The sequence below is a fragment of the Haplochromis burtoni genome, unplaced genomic scaffold (assembly GCF_018398535.1).
Source record: "Haplochromis burtoni strain Fernald_Lab_line unplaced genomic scaffold, NCSU_Asbu1 Contig_226, whole genome shotgun sequence".
NCBI classification, from domain to species: Eukaryota; Metazoa; Chordata; class Actinopteri; order Cichliformes; family Cichlidae; genus Haplochromis; species Haplochromis burtoni.
The window spans coordinates 103,993-129,542 of record NW_024582587.1 but is presented as its reverse complement, the minus strand read 5'-3'; the positions used below and the strand labels follow the sequence as shown (position 1 = coordinate 129,542).

The 25,550-nt window shown below is 40.9% G+C and overlaps 2 protein-coding genes across 14 annotated transcripts in view; both read right to left on the bottom strand.

Annotated features, from left to right (window-relative positions):
- Window positions 1-25,550, bottom strand: part of arvcfb (ARVCF delta catenin family member b) — a 250,929-nt gene that overhangs the window by 144,476 nt on the left and 80,903 nt on the right. For all 13 annotated transcript variants that reach the window (XM_005936879.3, XM_005936883.3, XM_005936880.3 and 10 more), the window contains exon 3: window positions 3,621-3,716. The gene's annotated coding sequence lies outside the window, so the exon portion shown is untranslated. The remainder of the gene's footprint in view (window positions 1-3,620; window positions 3,717-25,550) is intronic.
- LOC121815479 lies at window positions 20,282-25,501 on the bottom strand. The gene has a single exon (XM_042226749.1). The coding sequence runs from the start codon at window positions 24,787-24,789 to the stop codon at window positions 24,130-24,132; it is 660 nt and encodes a 219-aa protein (XP_042082683.1). The 5' UTR covers window positions 24,790-25,501; the 3' UTR covers window positions 20,282-24,129.

The window sequence follows — 25,550 nt, the reverse complement described above, 5'->3', positions numbered from 1 at the left end:
GCCAACAAGAGCAGAAGCCTCATATCTTGAGGGAGTTGGCTAGGGGGTTATTAGGGAATTGGGGGAACAGATTGGGAGGTAGAGGATGAGGATAATTGAGTGTGACCATTGGTGCCCGATATTGAGTTAGGAACATTCACCTGATTAGGGACTAGGTGGGTGGTGCTGTTCCCCCAGTCCACCCCACCCCTTACTGCCAATTTACCCCTTCTAGAGGCAGCTCAAATTAATTCTTTGCCTAAACCCATCTGATGCACATCTGAGGATGCAGCTCACAGCGGCACAATTGGGTACTTAAAAACACCTGCTCCTCCTAGAGAGTGTGTGTGTGTGTGTGTGTGTGTGTGTGTGTGTGTGTGTGTGTGTGTGTGTGTGTGTGTGTGTGCGCAGTCTTTAATCTCTTTCCGCTGTTGACGTTTCATATAGTCAGAAGACAAATTGGAAATATTAGTAGAATTGCTCCACCTTAAAGTGTCATCGCAGAGCCAGCAATTTCAGCCATTTAAGAGATTTTTTTACCCTTTGCTAAGAAGTCCAATACGTCAAAGCTCTCATGGAGTGTGACTGACAGCTAAGTGATTCATTATAATGACAGACACTTAGCTGCTGTGTTGGATATTTTTGCTCAGCCACAGGAAACCTTTATAAGCTGCTCAAGAGCTACTCAAGAACATGAAAGTCAGCTTGAAGTGGGACTTGCAGGCCGTTGCAGATACTATAGTGATGAAGTGATAGTTTATAGTTTCTTTTTGTCTTTGAAAAAATGACACAGGATTCATCAAACACTTGTAAAAAAAGCATTTTTTTAAGTGAATTGCTATTTAATACATGTTACTGAAAGATGATTGCCATTTCCAGTACATATCCGATATGCAAAGATGCTCTGAACACTTCCAACAGAGATGCAACAGGAAATAAAAGAAAGAAATGCACGGTCACCGGGACTGATCCTCCCTCTGATTTAGTATTCCTGTTGCATTTCTTTGAGGAACATTAAAGTGAGTGCTAATGCCCACAGGAGCATTGTTGAGTGACACCAGGATAAGCAAAGCTTAGCGAGGTGTGGGCTCCATAACTAAACATTTTCACAGCTAGAAGAAAAGAAATTCAGTTGGTGTTTACCTGTCCTGTATAATGTGGAAAATCTTATGCAAGTACTTCATATTACATACAAAGTAACCTCATGGTGAAGAGAAAGTACACCCCTTTACAAAATATGGCAAATAAAACCTGAGACAAGCTCCAAAACATGACATATACTAAAATGCAGAAGCAGTCTTAAGAAACTAAGCAGACGATTACTGCTTATATAGGATTTAAGAGAGTAAGTAGCAAGTGTGAGCGCCTCAGAAAAAGCAGAGGTTTTACCAGTTTGCTGGTTTGGGCATTCAGGTGTGTGTTAACACAATGCCAAGCAGGAAAGACATCAGCAATGATCTTAGAGTTTGCTGCTGACAGGGAAAGGTTATAAGGCTGTTTCCAAAAGATTCCACGATTCTACAGTGAGACAGAAAAGAGTCATGAATATATGGCAGGAGGGCGAGCAGAGGCTTTCTATGACAGAGGAGGATGCTAGAGACAGGATCAAAGTGAGGCAGATGAGCCGCTGCGGTGTCCAAAAGTGAGCAGCCAAAAGAAATAGAAGGCTGTACAGTGAGAAAAATTATTCACATGTGAAAAACATTCAAAACAGCTACCTATCTTCCTAGGAGTGGATGTCCAAGCAAATTCATCCAAAGGTCAGCGCATGCAATACTTAAAAAAAATCTAAGAGCTATACCTCACAGTTAACAGTTAGCTTCAGTTAAATGTTAAAGTTCATAATATTACAATTGGAACGAGACTGAATAAATGTGGCTTGTTTGTAAGAGTTTTTAGGAGAAAGTCTTGTCTTTCTGATTAAAAAAAAAGAGCATGGTAGCACTGTTTAGCCTGGCCAAGTGGCTCTTCATCTGTCCAGAGAAGTTTGGTCATAAAGCAAAGTGCTACATTTGGTAAAACACTGGAAAAACCCCTCATATCACCTGTCAAGCATGGTAGTGGTAGCGTTTCCGCAGGTCCTTCCCCCCTGCAGCTGTTTGTACAATCAGAACTGCTCCCAACAAACATAGATGTTTACATCTGCGCTGCAACTGCAATAAGTTAATTAACCGATTCGCACTACAACCTGGTTTGCCTCTTATCTGTAGTTATTTTTATTTAATTTAATAACTGTACAGTACTCTCTGTATATAGTAACCATTGTCCTTAATGTAAATATGTAAGAAAAATTGTGTATGTTTCTGTTCTGTGTCCTGTTTGTTTGTATATGTGTCTTTTTGGCTGCTGTTACAACCAAATTTCCCCTTGTGGGACAATTAAAGGATTATTCTATTCTATTCTCTATTTGGACTTGTTTTGTCATGAACTCTTCTTTATCCCAAAGTATTGTAGAGTCAGCTTTCCAAACACTGCTTCTGCATTATTGTTAAATAAATACACAAGACTTAATAAATAATAAAATAAACAATGTCACCTCAAGTTGTTACATCATTTTAAGACCTGGTAAATTCTAGAGAATCTTTTATTATTCCCTGATATATAAAACTTTGGAATTGACAGAGGGTGTACTTTTCTTTTTACCGTGATGTAGATACAATATGCAATATAACTTAAATGCCACATTCATTTGAACTGTAAGCCCAGTAGGCTGCCATTACTTTGTTTGCTGTGTTGTTATAAAGCTATATAAAAATGCCAGTGCACTCAAAGACCTCATGAATGTTAAGCACAGTCACTGTGATGCAAGTAGATTTTATGCTATGATTGATCCAGAGGGACTAGATCCTCTTAAACATTATGTGTTTGTGGTTAGCAAGATACTGGCATTAGTAAGTCAGCTAGACTCTGATAACACCCTAACTAAATTAACTGGGAGTCTGTTGAATAAGATTGTGTAACATAGTCTACAGGTTTTGATATGGTGACCCGAGCTCAGGTAGATAAGCCACAGCAAGGCATCAGAGAAACTGGATTAAAGCCCAGGTCTTAATTTAATCACAGCAGGCACTGATTCATTCATAATTACAATGCATTCTTTTCTGATGATCAAGATATTTGATATTTGCTCTTTTAAAAGCTTCGGACGAAGCAATGAACTTAATTATTTCCACCACATCAATGTGGAACTTAACTGAGACTTGAGAATTGCTTTTGTCTTGCAATTATATATGACTGACTCACACCTCAAATACTCAATTACACAGTTTGTTTTTAGAAGCTGGACCAGAACGACGTCATCTCCCGTTCACCTCTAAAACACACTACAGTCTGTGCAGAGAGCTAACATTGCTTTTCTACTGACATTTACCACCAGTGATTTAACTGTGTGGATCGCTGAAATAAGAGCACAGTTACTGGAGAGAAAACGCCTCTCAATGTATTGACATAAAAAGCACATAAGGCACCTGAGCGACAAAGCCAATTGAAAGGAAGCTCCTTCGAGGCGCGATAACAGAGAAAGCAAAGTCTCGGATTTGCAAGACAAGGGGGAAAAAAATCAGGAAATGCAATTACAGCAATGATGAACTGAACAAAGTGATTAAAGGAAGCAGGAGGTGTAGAGAGAAAGGGGGGCTTACCTTTGATGTTGGTGAGTGCCGTCAGACCACAAGTAGACTGAAGAGAGGCGTAGCTCTGTTGGAGTCAACTCGTTTGTTCAGTCTGCCAGGGAAGATCTGTGGATTAAACACAACATGAAAAATTAAAGCTGCAAGTAGGACTAATTGGGCCCTTGCACTACATGCCGGGGCTAGCCGCAGTCGAGAAGCTTTATTGTGACATGTAGATGTCAGGAGATGTTGCATAAAGGAGTTTCAATTGCTCTGTAAACTAAAGGGACATGAGAACACCACATAAGGTTACGTGTGTTATTTGTTGGAGCAGCGTGGGATTTTAGTCATCAAACTGTTTAAATTAATTTTTTAAAATGTGCTGCGTTGTTGTGGGGACTAAGGCAATCCAAGATGGATGTTTTGTAAGTTTTGGAATGATGCACACGCTTACTAAATTATCCAAATCATGTCTTTAAAATGTACTGTGGGCCAACAGCTGCTATCTATTTTGACACAACCATGAACCAAAAAAATTTGAGTAACAGGTCACAAAATGTTGAGAAAAATCAATACAAATAAAAAAGATGCTGACACTGCATAGTCGATATGTATTAGTATGCAAATTCCTGCACAACCACATTTTTTTCTAGGTAAATGGGAAGTTAGTGCAATGAGTTATTGAAACGTGCATACATAAATGGGAAGTCACTCTTAAACTCCTTTTAAGAGCCCTTCATAGTTCTCCAGCGCTTGTGAAGGACATTCAAAGCTCTTCTATGGACATTGACTTCATTTTGTTGTGTTCTCTGTCAAGATGACCCTACACTGCTTTAGTAACATTGAGGTCTGGACTCTGGGGAGGCCAGTCCACGACTGACTGTGCTCCACTCTGTGTTTTTCTATCTATGTAGGCTTTTACTGCAGTGACTATGTGTTTGAAATCATTGCCATGCTGGTGGATCAAAATCCGACCGTACTTTTCTGCGTTCATAATTACATCAATTTTAATAAGATCCCCAACGACACTGACTGAAATATAGCCCCAAACCATGACAGGGCCTCAGCCGTGGTTCAGAGATGGCTGTAGACACTCACCTCTCTCCTCACATGCTCCATATGTACTGACAGTTATTCATAACCAATTTGGAATCAATCCATTAGACCTGTTGATCAGTCCAGATCAGATTCATGACAGCCACCTTTCCACTGAGACCATTTCTGATCGAGGCTTCAGCAAACAGTAGATGGATCAGCTAAAGATGCATGTTGTTATCCAGTTTCCACAAATTTAAGGACATACTGCCCATGATGCCAAAATACGCCACATTTTAACTAATAGTTTTCATGTTTTTGGCTAATCACTTTGTTGGTGAAAAAACATTCCCCTAAAAATGGTCCCCAATGCCAGTGTCCCCCTCAAAAAACCTTCTGAGAATCTTCAGAAAGCCTGAAGAACTTCTGCTCAAGACCCTTTAAAAAGTGACAAGGAAATCTGGCTACTTCTTAAATCTGTCATAGAGCTGTTATTCAAAGACATATAAAGCACAATCCTTGGAGATGCTGTCATGCTTCTTTCAAGTTAAACTCACTTTTAACTTGTACTGTACCACAAGGTTAAATTTTAGATCCACTAGACCTTTCTGTGCGTTTCCATCGAATATGGACAAATATAACTTTCATTTTTTAAAGTTCATAGTTGGTTTTTTGAGGAACTTGTGCTCTACTTATTTTTTTTTAGACAGACATTTTCTTTTTCTGTTCATATCAGTAGGTAGAAAACATGCTGATATTTTTCCAGACGCTAATATTCTCCCAGAAAGACCCCTAGAAAAAAAAACTGTGCCTGCTGATTTATTCCTAAATAAATACAGGAGACCGACAGAACTCTGACGAATATGTTATTCTTAATAATTAGGGAACACACTCTCTACTTTCAACCAACCAATATGTCAAGCTGACCTTAATATTCACACTGTAACGCCTCCGAAATATAGACATCACAGACAGAAAGAAAGAAAAAAGGCCAGTGTCCAATACTGCAGTGCAAATTGGTTTTGATGCTTCATACCATGGGATGAATCATTCTGCCATTCACGTAAACCTGTCCAGAGGCTCTTCTTCCTTTGATGGCCGAGAAAACAAAAGCCTGGCAGCAAAACCGCTTGATTGACTAGACTCTTGAAGATGTCACTGATGATGAAATCAAACACAAGCGTATAAACACTTCCTTGCAGGCCAACTTTCATTTCAGGGCTATGGTTTTAGTAGGATGTAACGGTTCCTTAAAAATTGCCTCATATCCAGAAACACTGCACTCAATAAACACAGTTCCTAAATTGAGTTCATCAGTAGTTCACCTAAAATATTAAATAGTAGCTCGGCACAGATACAACTGGGATTCTGACAGATTTTTGATTTAAAAAAAAAAAACAGATTTCAAAAGAGTTACTTGTCTGTGAAGTAGATGAAGCGTGAGAGAAGGAAAAAATTGTCCCACATCACCTGAATTTTAAAGACTTCTTTTTTGGACAATTTAGCAAATATAACCACCTAAAGTCTGCATGAACTTGTGGTCATCTGCTACATAAACCACTGCGCTCGCCATGTTAAGTATTTCCAGATGCCGCTCTAACTCCAGGCCAAATATGCATCGTGAGTAGTGATGGCACGCAATGTTTCATTAACTATGATGGGGGGGGGGAGTAAACTTTCCTCCCTAGGTTTTAGTTTTTTCAATGATTAGAATATCTTCCTCCTCTCCAGGGATTCCTGGGTGTGTTCACTTCAAGGACAGATAGGCTCTGAGCACCTTGGATTGCTGGTACAAACATCAAAAGCGAAGCTAAACCCGGCCGCATTAGTTCTCACCTTGTTGCTATCTCTCTCTCTCTCTCTTTCTGTGTCTCGTCGGATTCTAGAGGAGGCCTTACATCGCTCTTGAATCGAGATTATGTCAACACACAGTCACGGCTCAGAGTTTCCTTTTGATTCATACGCATTTGATTCTATTTAAAATGATGCAATGCTCTTGTAAGTGGCAGGCCAGCGGAACAACGAGCCAGTTTGGGAATGAAAAGATCAACAGTCATTTGTGATGAATGAATGAATGACACTCCTGTCTCATCCTAGCTAATGGTGCTTACCTCCCACACAATTCTTTGGAGCTGACCAGAGGTTATCAGTGGGAGACTGTGACTATTCACTTGGCAGTCAAAGATTCCTGTAGCTAAAGAGGTGTTGGTAAATTGCCAATTCGAACATATTGCTCAAGCTTCGGAGGTCATAATGCTTCAACGTCCATCACTGGGCAGCACGGAGGAATACGAGTGGACAAGAACACATTTTTGTAAGCTAGTAGGTTCAACAAAGTTTTCTGCGTGGGCAAATCACTGCATGCCTCAAGCTGATTTTTATACACACAATATCCCCAGCCAATCAGATTTTATTTACACTGCTCTTGGTTCTGTGAATCGCGCTCACAGTCTTCGCCGTTGCCCCTGACGCCGCCACCATCATTTGACAGTAATAAGTGCAGAAATCTCATGCAATATTCGTGCTTCATATCAGCGCCTGATACCTCGCCTGCTGTGTATTATGCAGACAATTGCATATTCTATCACGACTTGTCCCCCTTCAACCCACAGAGCGCCCCAGTGTAATTCTGTGATTAATAATGAATGCTGAGTGAGGGTTAGCTAGCGAGCTGACTGACTGACTGACTGAAGGTCTGACTGTCTGGGGAATGCTACAATGATCAAGGCCTTTCTTCAGCTGTCAGCGCCTCTTTGCACTCGAACAGAACTGGAGGTGCATACGAAGGTTACTTGTGATTGCATCTGTGCAATCTGACTAATTGTTTGGGCAAATATGTAAATGCAACGTGAAACGTAAATGCTAAAATATAAACTGAAGAGGATTAATATGCATTGGGGTTACGGTCCAACACAATATATATATAACTTAAATTATAAAACAGGTTGTTGGAGATTAAGGTACAAAACCTCATGCATTTTACGATAATGATTCAGAAGACAGCATGCTGTATTGCTAGGATGTTGTTTGGCGTGTTTTAACAGCATTATAGCATTTTACAACACATAGATACACCAGCTGAGATATATTCTGGAGTAGGGCTGAGCGATATATCGAGTTTTTAAAAAATATCGATATATTTTTATACGAGATATAAGGTGTGACAATATCCTTTATATCGATATAGTCTATGTTACGTTATAATTATACTTGTGGAGCTAGGGTTGCCAACTCCCTGAAAAATAAATAAGGGACACCTCGTGGCCAGGGCCGGGCGACCCAGTTGTCTTCACCCTTCCCAGTGTGGTGAATTTTCTAGCTCTTTTTTTGTGTGTGAAATTATTTTTTTAACCATTTGACTTGAATTTGATTTAAGCAGATGTGTATTCTTTGTGATATGAACACATGTGAAACAAATGATCATTTAGCCATTTATTTTTAGCTCAAAATGACAACATTAACACAATAAAACAGGTCTCTTTCTTAAACAGAAGCCTGTCATGCTTAACTTTTGAGAATATAAGTAAATCTTTCTTTAAAAGAACTCTGTCCTGCTTAACTTAAAATAATAGAAAACAATAGAAAGAAAAATATTCTTGTAACAGTGCACATTTAGTGCATTTAGTACAATTGGCTTCAGCTGAGGTATTAATGCTAATCAGCTGCTCCTGTTTGTAAACCCGCTTGTTCCCATGATTACGCATCATAACTCATCATCATTATTCATCTATGTATTACTTTTATGTATTAGTCATCTATTTGTTGTAATCATCTATCCTTGCAGTTGTTTATTACACAAAATAAAGTTATATTATCACACTTCTGGCCACATAGCGCTGATATTCACTGCACATGCCCATATTAACTTTTTCCAGCCAGGTGTTTTCCTTTTCCCATTCTTCCCTTTCTCTGAGGGGAACAAACATTATGCTGGGCAGACACTGTGCGGTTTTAGGCCCATTTTGAGCCGATTTTTGAGTGATCGGACCGATTTTGGCCTTCATCGTGCGTCGTGTAGTATACGTGGGGTAACGAGAAGTGATTAACACCTCACGACCAGCTCCCGATCATCAATCGCTCGTGAGCCGCTCACACTGCTCGCGCGCAAACACGTAAACGCCGTGAAAAAGACGGAGCAGCACGGCTGTGCAGCGTGTGATCTGGACACAAGCGATGGAGGCACAACTTGTAGAACTTTGGAAAGCTCATCCGAGCCTTTTCGATGTGGCCTCACAAAATTATCACGACCACAACAACCGTGAAAATAGTTGGATTTACACTGCTGCTCAATCACAGCTGCCTGATCATGTTTTTCATTAGCAATTTAGCAAAGTTGATGGTGGTGGTGTGTCTGTGTGAGTGAAGAGACAGAGAGAGCGAGCGACAGATTTTCTGTTATAACCTTAATTTTATGGACGCACAGTGTGAGCACTCAGGTCGCATCAGAGCATCGGGCGGTATAGTGTGAGACCTGCATCGTGACCTACCAACTTCTAACCCCTGCGAGTCAATCGTGCAGTTTGAGCAGGAGCTGAATAACGCGACTGAAAAAATCGCACAGTGTCTGCCCAGCTTTAGGTGTACTGTCGTCCGAGACTTGCACCGCAGTGTCGGCGTTTGTTTCCCTGTTGGCCATGCTTCTTGTTGTGGTCATCTGTTGTCTTCCGGTATTTTCTCCGTAAGCGACCTTTCCTCGACCAATGAGATGAGCGGTAATCTGAATTGTCATACTCGAATTGTCATAAGTGTGCTGTCAGCTCATTGGTCACAAAGCAGGAGAGGGGCTGGGAATTATGTTTTCAAACAAAGCGTTAATTCCATTAAACATTTATAGACTACTTTTGATTCTCACTGTATTACGGGACAAAGTGCGTCCCTTATTAGCTCAATACGGGACGTGTACTTTTGTTTCGAAATACGGGACGATTCCGTTTTTTAAGGGACGGTTGGCAACCCTAGTGGAGCCGCAAGTTTGCCTCTCTTTCGTCCACTTTTGTCTTTACGCAACGTTACTCGGCCTCGCCCCTCCTTCACTGAACACAGCTCCCCCTCCTCCCCCATCGCTTCACCTGCAGGAAGCGACAAGATGTTAACGGAGATTTGCCGTGTCCGAGTTACTGCACATCGCCCCGTGCGTGGGGCTGGACGCCGTCAACGTGTTAGCTAGCTAACCACGCTAACGAGCTAACCACGCTAACGCCATGCAGCCCAGAGGCGCTGCACAGCCTAAAATCCTTGCATTTTCTCAAAAGTTGACAGCGCGCCTTATGTATGAATTCTGTTTGTGCTTGATGGCCGCGAACCGATTTTATGTGGTACACAGCGCTCAGCAATCTGTCAAAAAATGTTTTAGTACGACTTTGGTAAGCTACGGTGCTGCACCGCTTGATGGATTGTCAGAGCATTACGGCTACCGAGGAGCCTTCGCGGAGTGATACGTACTGTGCTTCAACGTAATATTACCCTACTGTGTATAAGGACTATAAATGGCACCTGTTAAGAGACGTGGTTACGAAGAGGATTTCAAACTCAATGCTGTCAGTCACACAGTAGAAGTTGGGAACAGAGCAGCTGTGAAATCTGTCTTTGTTATTATGCTCAGCGTCTTTTAGTTTACATTTTGACTGCACAATTGTGAGCTTTTTGTTATGCACAAAAACAACATTGTTTTCTTTTATTTATGGAGCATTATTATTTAATAAATGCTCATAATTTATTTTTGAGTAAATCTTATGTACATCTAGCTCTATGTTAATAAAAGTGCCTGTGTGACATCTGGGACACAGCTTTGACTAAGAACTCTCTTTTTGTTCTTACTTTATGGCTTTAAAAAAAAAATCGAGATATATATCTTATATCGCCGTCCAGGTAAAAAATATCGAGATATGAATTTTGGGTCATATCGCCCAGCCCTACTCTGGAGGCAGAAATAACTAACCTCACATTCAAAGAAGCTTAACCTAACCCTAACAAAGCACTTTTCGAACTCTAACTATACGGTGCTCTAACAGGAAACCCACCTCAAAACAGCACAGCATATTAGTCCAGAGAGCTATAAGGAAGACACACTGTACCAACACAAAAACAAACTTTATTATGTGGACACAGCAGCTGAAGCCACTGAGAGGAATATTGTTATGCCTCAGGTTTATATATGACTCAAATAGCCTTGTCTGTCTTCTCATAGATTAAAAAGAAAGAAAGAAAGAAACTTGCACCTTATTGGAACTTGTTTGGAACGTGCTGTTCTAAGACTGAATCCCCTGACAGCTCCGCATTTCAAGGTAACTGCGCAGCTGAAAGCAGAGCTAAGACACATTGTACTATAAATGCTCCCCCTGTGTGCAGAATGTGTTTGTAAAGTGCAGCAGCTACACAAGGAAACTACAGAGCGTCATTGTTAGTCCAGACAAACATAGAGGCTCGGGTCACAAGGAAAAGAAGAGAAGCTCAGGTTTCAAGACTCATCGTGAAGAGCTGACCTTGGCTAACACTGCTTTCATTTAAGGCAGAAAGAAAATATTCCACCTCATCAGAACTAAATGCCTCTCAAGATGTTAACTAAGAACAAAAAAATAAAAATCCAGGCATAGAGAGAAAGAGTTCCTGCCAAAACAGTGTAACAGAGCTCGCTGAGGAGTTTGAAAGGTGCACACAGGGAAGGAGGAGAAACTGCCTGGCTTGTTTGTTATTTGGACTGCGCACAGATTTAGAGGTCTTTCATGTACATTTTAGCAGCTGAATTTGTTGCACATTTATTACAAGCAGACTGTGAGAATGAAACCATCATTTAGGTTTGTTACATCACAGCTTCATGTTTGAGCTCCCCTTTGCATCCACTGACCTTGTGATAGTAGCAGACACCAGATTATTGACGTTGGCGTTATTTATCCCAGAACCAGCAAAACAGTACGGCGCTGTACGGATTGAGATCATATCGCGGTGCTCATGAGGAAACCAAATGTTTCTTCAATACACAACATGTGGGTTCAACATGTGAACCTCAAGGATCAGTGATCAATATGGAGGTGAAATAAGAGTCACACAGTTTCAATCGATAAAGCGATAATCGGGTGACACCAGGCATGCTGTTTAAGTAACTAAAGGCTGCTCTCCATCAGGAGAGCGCTCAACAATAATGGTGTAAATGGCAGGGCTGCAGGGAGAAGGCCACTGGAACAAAGGACTCTGCTGTATATCAGCAGCTTGCTAAAGATCACATGAATATCTCAAAAGGTAACTGTAACAATGTTTTGGGGGAGGATGAGACTGAAATATACTTTTTTAGTTTAAGGGAGAAGTCTGCTGTTTGGAGAAAGCAAAATGCTGAACTTGAATACTACACAAAATACTGGCCTTCAGTATAGCAACCCTGTCTCATCTATGAAACATGACGGTATTAGCAGCATTGTTTGGGCCTGTTTTTGTTGCGTCTGAGCCAGGATGGCTTGTTATCATCGATGGAGCGCTAAATTCTGAATTATGCAAGCAAATTCTAAAGAAAAATCCCTGGAAGTCTTTCTGCGAACACAATATCCTGAGAAAGGAATGAACAAGCCAAAGTCCTGACCGTAGGCCAAAAGAAATGTGGAAATACCTGGAGCCATTTCTTTGCAGTTATTGCAGCAAAACTGAGCCAGTGTGCTAAAGTCACATATCTGCATACCTCTGTCACTTATGAATCTGTGATTAAAAGTAAGAAATTGTTTCATTTATATAACTGTCTTCTCTTTACTTTCTATGTACTTTTAAGATTTGTGGGGAAATCGAATGATATTTAGGTCATATTTATACAGAATACGGCTGTAATGCCGGCTATTTCGGCTAATACATTCCTGACCAAGCTGGCTGGATCCAAAGTGAGTAGTAAAAGCAATATCCTAAAATGTACTACTTCTTGTCTCTGCATGTGTTAACGCCAAACTCAGCGCTGATGGGTTCTGGGCCTTTGGCACAGCACGAAATCTGTTACCAGATCCATTTTTGCTCCTCGAGTCCACTCTCCTGTGACACACGGTTTTACTTTGCCAACTCGGGGACAGAATTTCAGTATTAGATGTGGCAGATGAGGTTAGCAGAAACTTCTGTAGACCTAAATGGATATACTATTATCACAGGTAGTGAAAGTAAATCTATCTATCTGTGATTACTGTCTGCGAAGTCGGGAAAACATTCATCACCGTTTTCAAGAACATAATACTCAGCTGTTGTCAGTGGAGTAAAATGATGTCATCCAGCCTTGGTAATAAAAAAAAGAAGCTGACAACGTCTCCTTCTAAATGATTAATGGCAGTAACGCGCTAAAAACGCTGTCACAGATTGATGAATAATCGGTAACGTAAAGCCCTCGAATGATAACGCCGTGACATATCAAATAATCTCAGTTTTAGTAAGATCGAATGATAACACTCAGGTGACAACTGAATAAAGCACAGGGTATGGATTTATGGAATTCTTACAGTGTGTGTGTGTGTGTGTGTGTGTGTGTGTGTGTGTGTGTGTGTGTGTGTGTGTGTGTGTGTGTGTGTGTGTGTGTGCCCCAGAGAGCGTGATTGTGAATTCAACCACAGCACCTTCAGCATCACATAAGGCATATGGAGGATCAGCCTCCCTCATTGAACAACAGTGCTGCCAAGGAAGGATTTATTTGTGTCTTTTTGTATTTAACTGCTGTTTTCACTCAAACAACCAACTGAGGATTTGCCCATGACAGGCAGCCTCAACCCTGCCTTTGTCAGTTATGTAATGTGTACCACCGCAGCCTGGCGAAACACTCTCCTCTTGTCAGCATATGCAAAGACAGCAGACGACGTTATCTGGGGTATCAGAAAATGAGAAGTGGGAGGGCGGGAGGCAGGTGTATGCTGGAGGGCGTCAAAGCTGTGACAAAAATCAAACACCGTTCTGCCTATTTTTGCAGCAGAAATAAGAATACGAGCCATCACACTAAGCCAGTCACACTCTTATTACCAAACACAAAGAAAAAGTGGGTAAACTATGAGGTATACTGATCAGAATGTACAAAAATGAATTATACTCGCAGTTAATACTTTAAATCATTTGTTCAAATAGCCCCAGGCTGACAGGATAAAAAAAAATCATATATAGAAAGAATTTAAGCTGTTAAATTTGACGTCAGTCTAAAACGTTTGATAAAAAAGACTGAAAATTCACCCAGTTTGCCCTTCGGTTGGTTTAAATGATGCATTGAACAACCTTGAATTAAAGGTGACTGTGATGCAGCTCCCTTTTTTTTAACGAGTTACAGTTCATTACACAAAAATAAACACTCTGTTTATACCGATTACTGTGTAATTAAGAAGGACATATTGTTAGCAGTGGAAAATGGATAAAAACTCCAGGGAAGAACAAATGATTAATTGTTGACAATCCAAAGTCTAATTGCAGTTAACTGGTGAAAAACACCACAACAACACAGCCATTCATGTGAAGTGGGGCTTGGAACCGGATATGGTTTTGTTTGTGTGTGTGCACGTGTCAGTTTGGAGTGTACCTGAAGGGTCAGTACAGGTGCCACAGATCAGCAGTGTCCTCCTCCATTGTGAACGTTTGTTATCCAAAAAAGAAAGTACTGTGCAAAAGTCTTGATTCACCTCTAATTTCTTCATACTTTGCTTCCAAACAGCAAGACTTTCTTGTAAATCAGTGGAAGGGTGTCTGCCAAGAAGCCATTCTTGAGGGGAAACAGGGAGAAAAGACTGAGGTGCCCCAAATTATACAAGAACTGGACTGGAAATATATGTACAGAGGAGGTCAGGAGAGACACACAACAGTGCGTGTCTACATCTGTAAAACACAGCTGAGGGTCTGTCATGTTTTGGGGCTCTTTTTAGTGGTGCTGGGGATCTTGTCGAAATTGATGGAATTATAAATGGTGGAAAAGTACAATCAGATTTTGATCAACCATGCAATGCCATCTGGAAATATATGGTACAATTGGTACTATCAGTCATGGATTGGCCTCCCCAGAGCATGGAGCTCAACATTAATGAAGGAGCAAGGGATCATCAAACAAAAGGCAGCCAACATCCAAAGAAAAGCTTTGGATGCTTCTAGAAGCCTGGAGATTTATTCCTGAACACTGCTTAAATCAAGCTTGGATAAGAGAGTTCATGATGTGTTAAAGAATAGAGGCGGTCATACCAAATATTGAATTTCCAGCTCATTGGAATTGTAAAAACTCAGTTTCTTAGCAAACACAAAGAAGTGAGGGCTGGCTCAAGAATTTTGCAAAGTGCTGTCCATCTCAAAATAAATCTACATGAGACGCTATGGTACAATTCAGCCGCTGAAAGGACAGCACCCTGTGGGAGGGTGGAACCAACCACCATCACACTCCTGTTTAAATGAAGCAGCTATTTTTAGAAACACATGTGTACAACACAGTTTCCTGAATTTGGCGCGTAAAGATGATCCAGCTGAAGTGAACACAGACTACAAACAGATCAACGCAATGGCTACATAATCCCACATGGGTCCAAGTTTCCTTTTGGTCATATACGATTACACTGCAAAGCACCAGCCACCTTTCATTCCTGAAAATGAAAAATCCAGTCGGGAGATTTTCAGACTTATGTCCACAAAGTCTCGGATTCAATTATTTGTTCTGCATATTTCCATTTTCTGGGAGTTGTAATTCACTGCAGCAGTTCTCATCTAAAAAAAAAAAGAGCTAAAAGGGAAATGGCTGCTACTGTGTAATAGATTTCAATTTTCACTTCTTTTCATTTTATATTATTTTCAGTTGGACCCATGCGGAGAAAAAATGTAATAGGAAACTATATAGACATTACATTATTAGATTGTTATTAATGCTTAATGATTGTGTATGTAGTATTTCACTCTAGCCAGATGAAGTGAATCAAGTCTAAACTACTTTAATGACAGTTTAGTCCACTGAAGGCTCCTAAAAAAGCTCACAAGACAAAACTATGACTATCAACGTGACTAAATGAATTTCAAAGACAAATTAATTTATAGTTACAAGCAATTACTGTTAAAGTAAACAAAATGACATTAGTAAGAGATTACATGTATGTTTTTTTTGTTTTTTTTTTTACATTTATCAACCTTTACAAAATATAGTTCATTCCACATAGTTAAGGAGGAAAAAAAACCCATGATTAATAGTTAATAAGTGCATAGTTAAACTGCTGATAAGTGAATAATAAAGTATTCATCTTAAAGCAACAAAAACTACTGACACAACCAAAATTATTACAACTATGTGCAATGATCTTGCAGCCTTGTTGCCTTTGAAATTGTTGTTTTGAAGACGGGGGGCCTCTTCTGCAACCACTTGCAACCTAGTATCACAGCAAAATGTTTACTAGGCACAACAGTGTCTATTAAATTTCACGTTTTGGAGAGGCAAAGCGTGAAATGTCCACGCATGCAGAAATTGCATTACTGCATGCAGAAGTTGCATTACTGCATGCAGAAGTTGCATTACTGCATGCAGAAGTTGCACTACTGCATGCAGAAGTTGCACTACTGCATGCAGAAGTTGCACTACCAGCAGGGTTATAATACATTTGAAGCCACAAAGTCAGTAGAGAGCTAAAAACGTATGAAGTATATTTCAGGCTCCTTAATCACCAGAAACGATTAACCTGTAAATGTGTTGATAATGTCTATTTATACAATGTCTATTCCCGTGATTATTTTTATGTTGGCTTGAAATAAAATGGCTCCCTCTGCTGCTACTGCAACTTCTGCATGTGTGTCTATTACACACTTTGTCGTAAAACAACTTTGGTGGATCAAGGTGGCAAAACATTACATAACCTGGAGTCAGTCTGCTATCAGTTTGTGATTAACTAGAGTCAAGTTGTCAATTTGTGTTATTATGTGGCTTAAATGTGACAAATGAGCAAAAAAAGCCCAAATCTGTTGCAGTTTGTTGTGAACCTCTTGCTCCTTACAAGAAATTGTGTTTATTTTTTTGAAATCTGGGAGAAGCAACAAATGGCCTTGAGATTCACGCCCAGGACTCTGCGTTCACTTTGCAGCATGTGGATTGCATGCTCAACCCCAAAACAGTAACAATAATACTCTTTTTAACAATTATTTTTAAAAAATCAAAGCTTTTATTAATGCTCTAAATAGTCTATAAACTCTTAGAGTACCCTGGGTCCTTATGAATAGACTGTAAAGTAATGACTAATAACTGTGCTCGTAATGAATAAGTCCTAAAACCCTGCACGCCAGAAATGAGGTCACTAGTTAATGTGAGTTTTAGAAATTTTTATCTTATTTCTTATCTTATGAAAATCTTATGTTTCACTTCGTGCAAAATATTAAATAAATACCCCACTCTATATAGCCCCATATGCTGATACGTTACTAATGTCAGGCAACTGTGGTGCTTTTTAAAATAGTTTAACATTAATGTGAAATGTTGCTTTCCTCTGTGCAGATTAATTCCATTCAATTTTATTTATACAGCACCAAATCACAACAACAGTCGCCTCAAGGTGCTTTATATTGTAAGGTAGAGACTACAATAATACATTAACATAGATTAGCAAAACATGTATCACAAGTACAGCTTCACTTTCATAGATGTTTGAGTTGACACAAGACAATAGCAGCCGTTGCACAGTTTTTCTTGGCCTTTTTTATAGTGCAGCTAACGGTGTGTTTTCAGGTGATTGAATAGGTTACTTGTGCTGCTTTGTGGTGCAGACACAGCTCTACATATGATTTGCTCTTGGACTCTGTTCTTGGATAACATCACTTGCTCTAAATCCTAATACGACTAAAGTATTTCCAATGGATGATGATCTGCTTCTAGAAAAAGTAGAAAATGCTCTTCATCTTCTGCTGTGCCAAATATTTAACTTTTGTTTCAACAGTCTATTATCTCTTGGATATTTGGTCTTTTAATGTAGTGTTACTTGTTCAGACTACATCCAGGAAACGTCAGGTTCAGGAAACAGCTGTGACTGGTGCATGCAGACACGTTGTCAGGGAGTGATTTAGGGAGTGCTTGATTTGCTTTTACTTTGCATTTTATTGCTGAAGCTCTGGGTTCAACTACAGGGAGTGCAGAATTATTAGGCAAGTTGTATTTTTGAGGAATAATTTTATTATTGAACAACAACCATGTTCTCAATGAACCCAAAAAACTCATTAATATCAAAGCTGAATGTTTTTGGAAGTAGTTTTTAGTTTGTTTTTAGTTTTAGCTATTTTAGGGGGATATCTGTGTGTGCAGGTGACTATTACTGTGCATAATTATTAGGCAACTTAACAAAAAACAAATATATACCCATTTCAATTATTTATTTTTACCAGTGAAACCAATATAACATCTCCACATTCACAAATATACATTTCTGACATTCAAAAACAAAACAAAAACAAATCAGCGACCAATATAGCCACCTTTCTTTGCAAGGACACTCAAAAGCCTGCCATCCATGGATTCTGTCAGTGTTTTGATCTGTTCACCATCACATTGCGTGCAGCAGCAACCACAGCCTCCCAGACACTGTTCAGAGAGGTGTACTGTTTTCCCTCCTTGTAAATCTCACATTTGATGATGGACCACAGGTTCTCAATGGGGTTCAGATCAGGTGAACAAGGTAGGCCATGTCATTAGTTTTTCTTCTTTTATACCCTTTCTTGCCAGCCACGCTGTGGAGTACTTGGACGCGTGTGATGGAGCATTGTCCTGCATGAAAATCATGTTTTTCTTGAAGGATGCAGACTTCTTCCTGTACCACTGCTTGAAGAAGGTGTCTTCCAGAAACTGGCAGTAGGACTGGGAGTTGAGCTTGACTCCATCCTCAACCCGAAAAGGCCCCACAAGCTCATCTTTGATGATACCAGCCCAAACCAGTACTCCACCTCCACCTTGCTGGCGTCTGAGTCGGACTGGAGCTCTCTGCCCTTTACCAATCCAGCCACGGGCCCATCCATCTGGCCCATCAAGACTCACTCTCATTTCATCAGTCCATAAAACCTTAGAAAAATCAGTCTTGAGATATTTCTTGGCCCAGTCTTGACGTTTCAGCTTGTGTGTCTTGTTCAGTGGTGGTCGTCTTTCAGCCTTTCTTACCTTGGCCATGTCTCTGAGTATTGCACACCTTGTGCTTTTGGGCACTCCAGTGATGTTGCAGCTCTGAAATATGGCCAAACTGGTGGCAAGTGGCATCTTGGCAGCTGCACGCTTGACTTTTCTCAGTTCATGGGCAGTTATTTTGCGCCTTGGTTTTTCCACACGCTTCTTGCGACCCTGTTGACTATTTTGAATGAAACGCTTGATTGTTCGAATGATCACGCTTCAGAAGCTTTGCAATTTTGAGACTGCTGCATCCCTCTGCAAGATATCTCACTATTTTTGACTTTTCTGAGCCTGTCAAGTCCTTCTTTTGACCCATTTTGCCAAAGGAAAGGACGTTGCCTAATAATTATGCACACCTGATAAGGTGGATGTCATTTAGACTCACATCACAACAAGTAGAAATTTCTCCATTCAGTACCAAATAATGGATCATCCATCATTAATGTTAGTAATTAGACGTTTCGTGGACATTTAAAATGTGACAAGTAGCCCAAACAAGGTATAACCTCTTTGCAAAAGGTAACAAGCTAAAACTGCAGGGACCACACGTGTTTTAATTTTGCGTGATTGTTTTCAATCTTTCTTATGTAGGATCATAAACAAAAAAAAGAAGATAGTAATTACAGGAACAAACAAACTCGCCAAAAAATAGTACAGTAAAATATGGCTCAAGTCCTGTGTGGTAGAAGTATAACGCAGCATTAAATCGAAATACTGCAGACTGAGCTCAGAGCTAAAGAATTCGTGTTGCCCAGCCTCTCCTCAGCCTGCTTCACTTGTGCTGTTACACTGAAAAAAAGGGATTGACCATCTCTTGGATTTATGTAAGCATCTTGCGTGTATTTAACACAATTGCCTCATGCTTTAAAGTTAAGTGCGGCGATCGTGGCTCAAGAGTTGGGCGTTCGCCTTGTAATCGGAAGGTTGCTGGTTCGAGCCCCGGCTTGAACAGTCTCGGTCGTTGTGTCCTTGGGCAAGACACTTCACCCCTTGCCTACTGGTGGTGGTCAGAGGGCCCGGTGGCGCCAGTGTCCGGCAGCCTCGCCTCTGTCAGTGCGCCCCAGGGTGGCTGTGGCTACAATGTAGCTTGCCATCACCAGTGTATGAATGGGTGGATGACTGGATATGTAAAGCGCTTTGGGGTCCTTAGGGACTAGTAAAGCGCTATATAAATACAGGCCATTTACCATTTACCATTTAAGTGTGACCTGTCCAGGGTGTACCCTGCCTCTTACTCTATCACCCCCAGGTTATGCCTGAGCCCCCCTGCAATCTGTATAAAGATAGGAGGACGGTAGTCGTTGTAGATCCATTCAGTTCTTATGTTAACCAGACTCTAGACTTTGTTAAACATTATGAAATATGAAGACAACATGTAGTATTTAAGTGACCAAGTAGTATTGGGGTAAATGTAATTGAATAGTGTTGAAATAAAATGACAAAAATTGCGAAGGATTAAAATATTCCGAAAGCTCACCTTACTTCATCTAAACATGTTTCAATCGCGTTTTATCAACACGAAATGCACAGGTTTATTGAATATGAATAAGTTGCGTTGATTTAACTCAGTTGTTTAAGTTTCTGCCAAAGCAAAAAAGTTATGTGCAACAAATGTCCACTATTGAATGAAGTAAATCCAACATGGCCTGTTTTTCAGTGTACTGTCAGTCTCACTGCACAGTCTTTTGCTTCAAAGCATCTATGAATCAGCAATACTGAACGCTGGACTCAGGTTGGAGAAAGGTGGAAGGTGATGAAACTTGTACAACGAGCTAAAGGATTCATAATGTATCGATATTCTTTCACAGTGTGCAAGCTGGGGCAGTGGCACCAAACTGTCTCTGAGCCGTCACCAGGCGAGACAGGGAGCCTCAATCCAACACTGCTCCCTGTTCAGCACCATCCTGCTCTGCTCCTTCCTGAAAAAGCCTCACACCAATAGGTGTGGCAATATAAAACAAAAACCCTGCAACGAGTCAGTTCTTACATTTGATGGTGTTTGCAGACTCGTAGCTCAAATCAATCCAACCTAGATTCAGCTGCATCCAAATGTCACTGCTGTCAAATGAAAGTTATTCAAGTTTTCCTTGAATAAAAACATCTTTGATTCTTCTTTTCGGAGTATTTCTGAGTAAATGCTGCCATTTATTCCTCACATTTCAGCTAAGAAATCAAAATGAAAGTCAATATTATTTGCCACACGTTTTTCTCTCCTAAGATCAATTTGACCCTTTTGCCTTACCTCTCTGTGGCGCACTTCTTAATTGAACAGGTCCCACAGTCTATGCCAGCTTGGCTCTAAAAAGCAGCTCAACACTGGCCAGAGTTTTACAGCTATAATTTAGCATCAGATGTCAGGGCTTGTACACAGGCCTTACCAGAGAGAGACAATTAAAGCCTTGTTTACCCAAATGAATCATTAACTATTCTGGAAAAATAGACATCCTTCTCTGAAGCTCTACCACCAGGCATTTTATTTACAAAAAGCCTATTGTTGACAGTGATTACCAGAGTCAGAATGAGGAATCCATAAAAAATGCCCTTTGTTAAGATTTGCATCCTTTCTTTGTTGTGCTTTTTGGCTCGTGTTTGCAGCTTTTTTTCTGGCTGGAAGAAAAAGCTGTCCTGCTGCTGTGCAACAGTCATTATGTGACATACACACATCAGCGCTGACAAACAACTGATGATTATAGAGGGGGCGGGGAGCGCGAGGAGATGTCAATAAGAGCAGGAGAGAAAGGGGCAGAGGCAGGCAGCCTTAATTTCTGCTGACATTGACGGGAAAAACCTGGAACAGTCTGACAAAAACTTCAGCATCTGTGCGTGACAGAAATTCCTCCTAAACGCAACAGTCGTCTAACAAACACAAACTGAAACATCCCCCCAAAAAAGACCAAAAAACAAGTGAATCCTTCTGAGGGAATTTGTCAGGGTGGATGATCAAAGACTGTATCCTAGTATCTGATATGCTCATAGAGCGCAGTTTGTTATTGCAACCCTCTGCTGTCTCCTTTGAGCAAGGCACCAAACCTCAACCGAGTGCTTTCCCCAAAGCAGTTCCCATGTATCAGTTTACGTAAAGGTATCAGTGTACATTAGGGGTGGGGGTGGGGTTTCCTAGCGAATCATGGAAAAACACAGGCTAAAGGAAAATGACCAAAATAAAAGGCTGTAATATTGCGGTTCTCTGGTGAGTATTTAAAGGACCAAAGACGATTTTCTCACCCTCATTTTTAGGTAATGCTCTCTTAATCTGTGCAAAGCCCAGAAGAATCTATCAGCACTATCTGGGTGATTAAAAATGGCTTTTCCAGCTGCAATGGGATGGAGCAGGAAGCTTACTAGGGGAGCGCCAATTTTCATGACCAAAACCTTGTGAAGGTGGGCACGGACTTAACAGGGGAAAAAATAAAAAGAGCTACACACTATCAGATTATCAGAATTGGCATGTAAATGAGAGTTGATGTACATCATTCTTGCTAGGCATTTCAGATATAATAAAGCAATTTCCTATCTGATTATAAACTTGGGGGGAAAAGTCCTTTAGAGCACGAGGGCTATTAATCTTTTAAACTTTAATTTGATTTGAAAATGAGTTTATGACTACAGTGTGAGCGGAGTGACCTTTCTGTAGGTCAGTACAGGCAGTGCAGGGAAGGAAGATAAAGTAAACAAAGCTTTGGTGTCTTTAAAAGAAAAAGTCTATGAAAGAGTATATTCGTGTTTATATGCTTAAAGGTGCTCTAATCCATTTTTATATTAAATAAAGGAATTAGTATGCGTAATGTGAAAATTGTTGCTGGTACAGCGCCACAGCTGACTTTCCTGTTTTCTTTCACTCCCATTGTTCTCATCCATTCCCTTTTCCAGTCACAGCAGGCAGATCATTTTCCGTGAAAAATCTCTGAGTCTACCCACTGCACACAACCGACCCAGCAGCAAATGGAAAGTTAACAATTAGCAGGTGAATATAGTGGACAATTTAGCAGCAAAGAGAGCCACAGGGGTTGGTGGAATAAAGCTGGATGTGGAATTTGCCAGGTGACCAAAAAAAACCCCCTCAAAACAACTCTAAATAAACAATAATGCCGCTCGAGTTGCAAATTGACAGCTTTCCAAACACACACAGTTAACACAAGTTTATAATGGTAGCTTAAAGCTTCGCCAAATGACTGTATGGGGATTCAGCGTCAAACCAGTTTAATGTTGCAGCTACTGTTTAGTCCATGGACCATAAAATCCACACACATCTAAAATATATAAAAGCAGAGTTGCTCCTAAAAGGACAGACAATAACTGGACAGGTGTTTTATTTAAAGCTGTCAGATTAGGGTGTAAGAAAGCAGCTGCTTATAATACCAGGGGTGTCAGAGGACTTATCAGCTTTAAGGATGATTTAAAGCTGCTAATGATAAATGCTTCTCTTGCTAGATTTATTTTCTTCTCTCTTCAAAGTTTCTCTTGTTTGCTGATATCTCCTCTGTGCTACCGATGACGGCTTTATAGAAATGAGCTTTGAATCTGAAAAGGAAAACCTCTCCCTTTTGTATACCACTTTAGCCTTACCTGACTACATCAGTGTGGTGTCATTCACAGCTGCGTTAAAATGTTAAAAAGTAAAAATCGATTTGGTCTCACAACAAAAAAGCCTCACCGGCACAGCTGCAGTTCGCTCAGCCTAATGTGATCATTTGTTTAGCATCCAGACGACACTGGGAGAGCTATGCACTGATGAGCTGGCCTCAGCCCCGCTGCAGCAAGCTTGCTTGGCCACTGATAACAGGGCTGGAGCTGAAGGGGAAGAATCCCATTACAAATAGCTGCATTAGATCTGTCAGATTGTGCAGCTGGGGTGTTACATCTCCATTGACCCTGCACTACCTTAGCTCCCCTCTGGGGCCGGAGCATTGCCCCCTCCTGGGATAAAATGTGCAACTGCTCTTTTTGAGGAGACTGCTGGAGCCCTGGCAACAAACACACACACAGACACACACAGACACACACAGTGACCCTGCGAGAGGCTAAGCTTTGTGATGTAACTCTCTGACTGAACAAATTAAAAGATATGCAAACAGAGGTCATCAAGGTTACTTTGTTACATGAGTAACCAGGCTGAATTAAGACTTCAAACACAGTTAAGAACTCTGCTGTTCTTATGTTTAACAGGTGCAGTACAAGCATTTCAAAGAACTGCTGGCCTGTATAACACAAGGATCGATAAAGGCACAAATATATATCCTGTGCAGTCGGGACTTCATTCAAACAGCATTTTGACCTACATTTGTAGATTGCTTGATGGTAAAAGGGCTGAAAGAACAAGAATAAGTGAGACACTGTTTTCCTTCATCTGCAATAGAACTGAACTCTTTTCACTCTGAGGTAACTCAAGGTGTATGGGTCTTCTTCTTCTTCCTAGTGGTTTACATCCCACGATGCAGGGTTCGCTATTTTGCATGCCTTCCTCCACTTCTTCCTATCCAGGGCGTCTTCTGGTGTAACATTCGCAACCTTCATATCATCTGTGATTCGGTCCGTCCAGCGCTTTCCATCCAGATCTAATTGCTGGGCTGTCTTTGTGATGGAGTTCTTATCGCTACGGACAACATGGCCGTACCATCGGAGCCTCGCCTCTCGCATCTTGTCTGTGATCGGTGTCACTCCCCATCGTTTCCTGACATCTTCATTCCTCGCTCGGTCAAGTCGTGTGAGACCCAGAGGCCACCTCAGCATCTTCATCTCCATGGTGTGAAGGGCTTGTTCGTGTTTGGTCATCGCTGGCCAGCACTCTGACCCGTAGAGTGCCACTGGGCGCACGATCGACGTATAGACTTTCAAATGAAGATAGATTGGCATTCTCTTGTCGTATAAGACTCCACTGGCCTGACGCCACTTCATCCACGCTGTGTTGACACGGAGTCTGGCGTCTGGTAGAGTTTCGCAGTCTGAGGTGACAAGGGACCCGAGGTACTTGAATTGGGCAACTTCAGTCAGCGGCACGCCATCGATAGTGATGGTACTGTTGGTTTGGGGGCCGTATTCAAGGTACTCAGTCTTCTTGATGTTCAGGCACATGCCGTTTTCGGAGAGCCAATCTTTTCACGCTTGTGTTCGGGTTTGCAGGGCTAGGCAGTTTTCTGTTTCATCTGCATGCAGGAGGCTCCATGGATGTGGTGATTGCAGATCAGCCGTCGCGGTGTCCACACAGAGGACAGCAGGGGCGAGAGGGCCGAGCCCTGGTGGACGCCAACGGTAATTGGGAAGGCTGGTGATGTTCCCGCTGAACATCGGACCGTGCTTGTGACATTACGATAGAGCAGCTGAGTCCATTTCACATAAGCTTCCAGGGCACCATGAGTTTGTAGTGATCGCCAAATCAGCTCGTGGGGGACCCGATCGAATGCCTTTTCCAGATCCAGGAAGACCATGTGTACCGTCTTGTTCTTTTCTCTGTGCTTTTCCATCAGCAGTGGGTAATTTGTTTATATGAAACTTTGTTCATATTATGGCTGTTTCACCCAAAGGCATACAAGATTTACCAGATGATCCTTGGTTCATCGTCAGGGCAAAAACAAAGCAATTCCATGTTATTTATTTTCCTCCCAAATAAAAAGAATATGTAATCGTGTCTGTTTGTTAGCAGTCTAGTGTTGACAGTTTTCAAGGTATCATTTTCAAATTTTGTGTGATTGTAGATACCAATTACAGCTCACACTGATTTAATTTCAGTGAAAACTGAGTCAAGGTAAAGGTCACACCAAATGTGAAAATTAGTATGAACTTTATATTACCCACAATTTTTTATGAATGGTCTTCAAAGCTGAAGATGGAGGGGG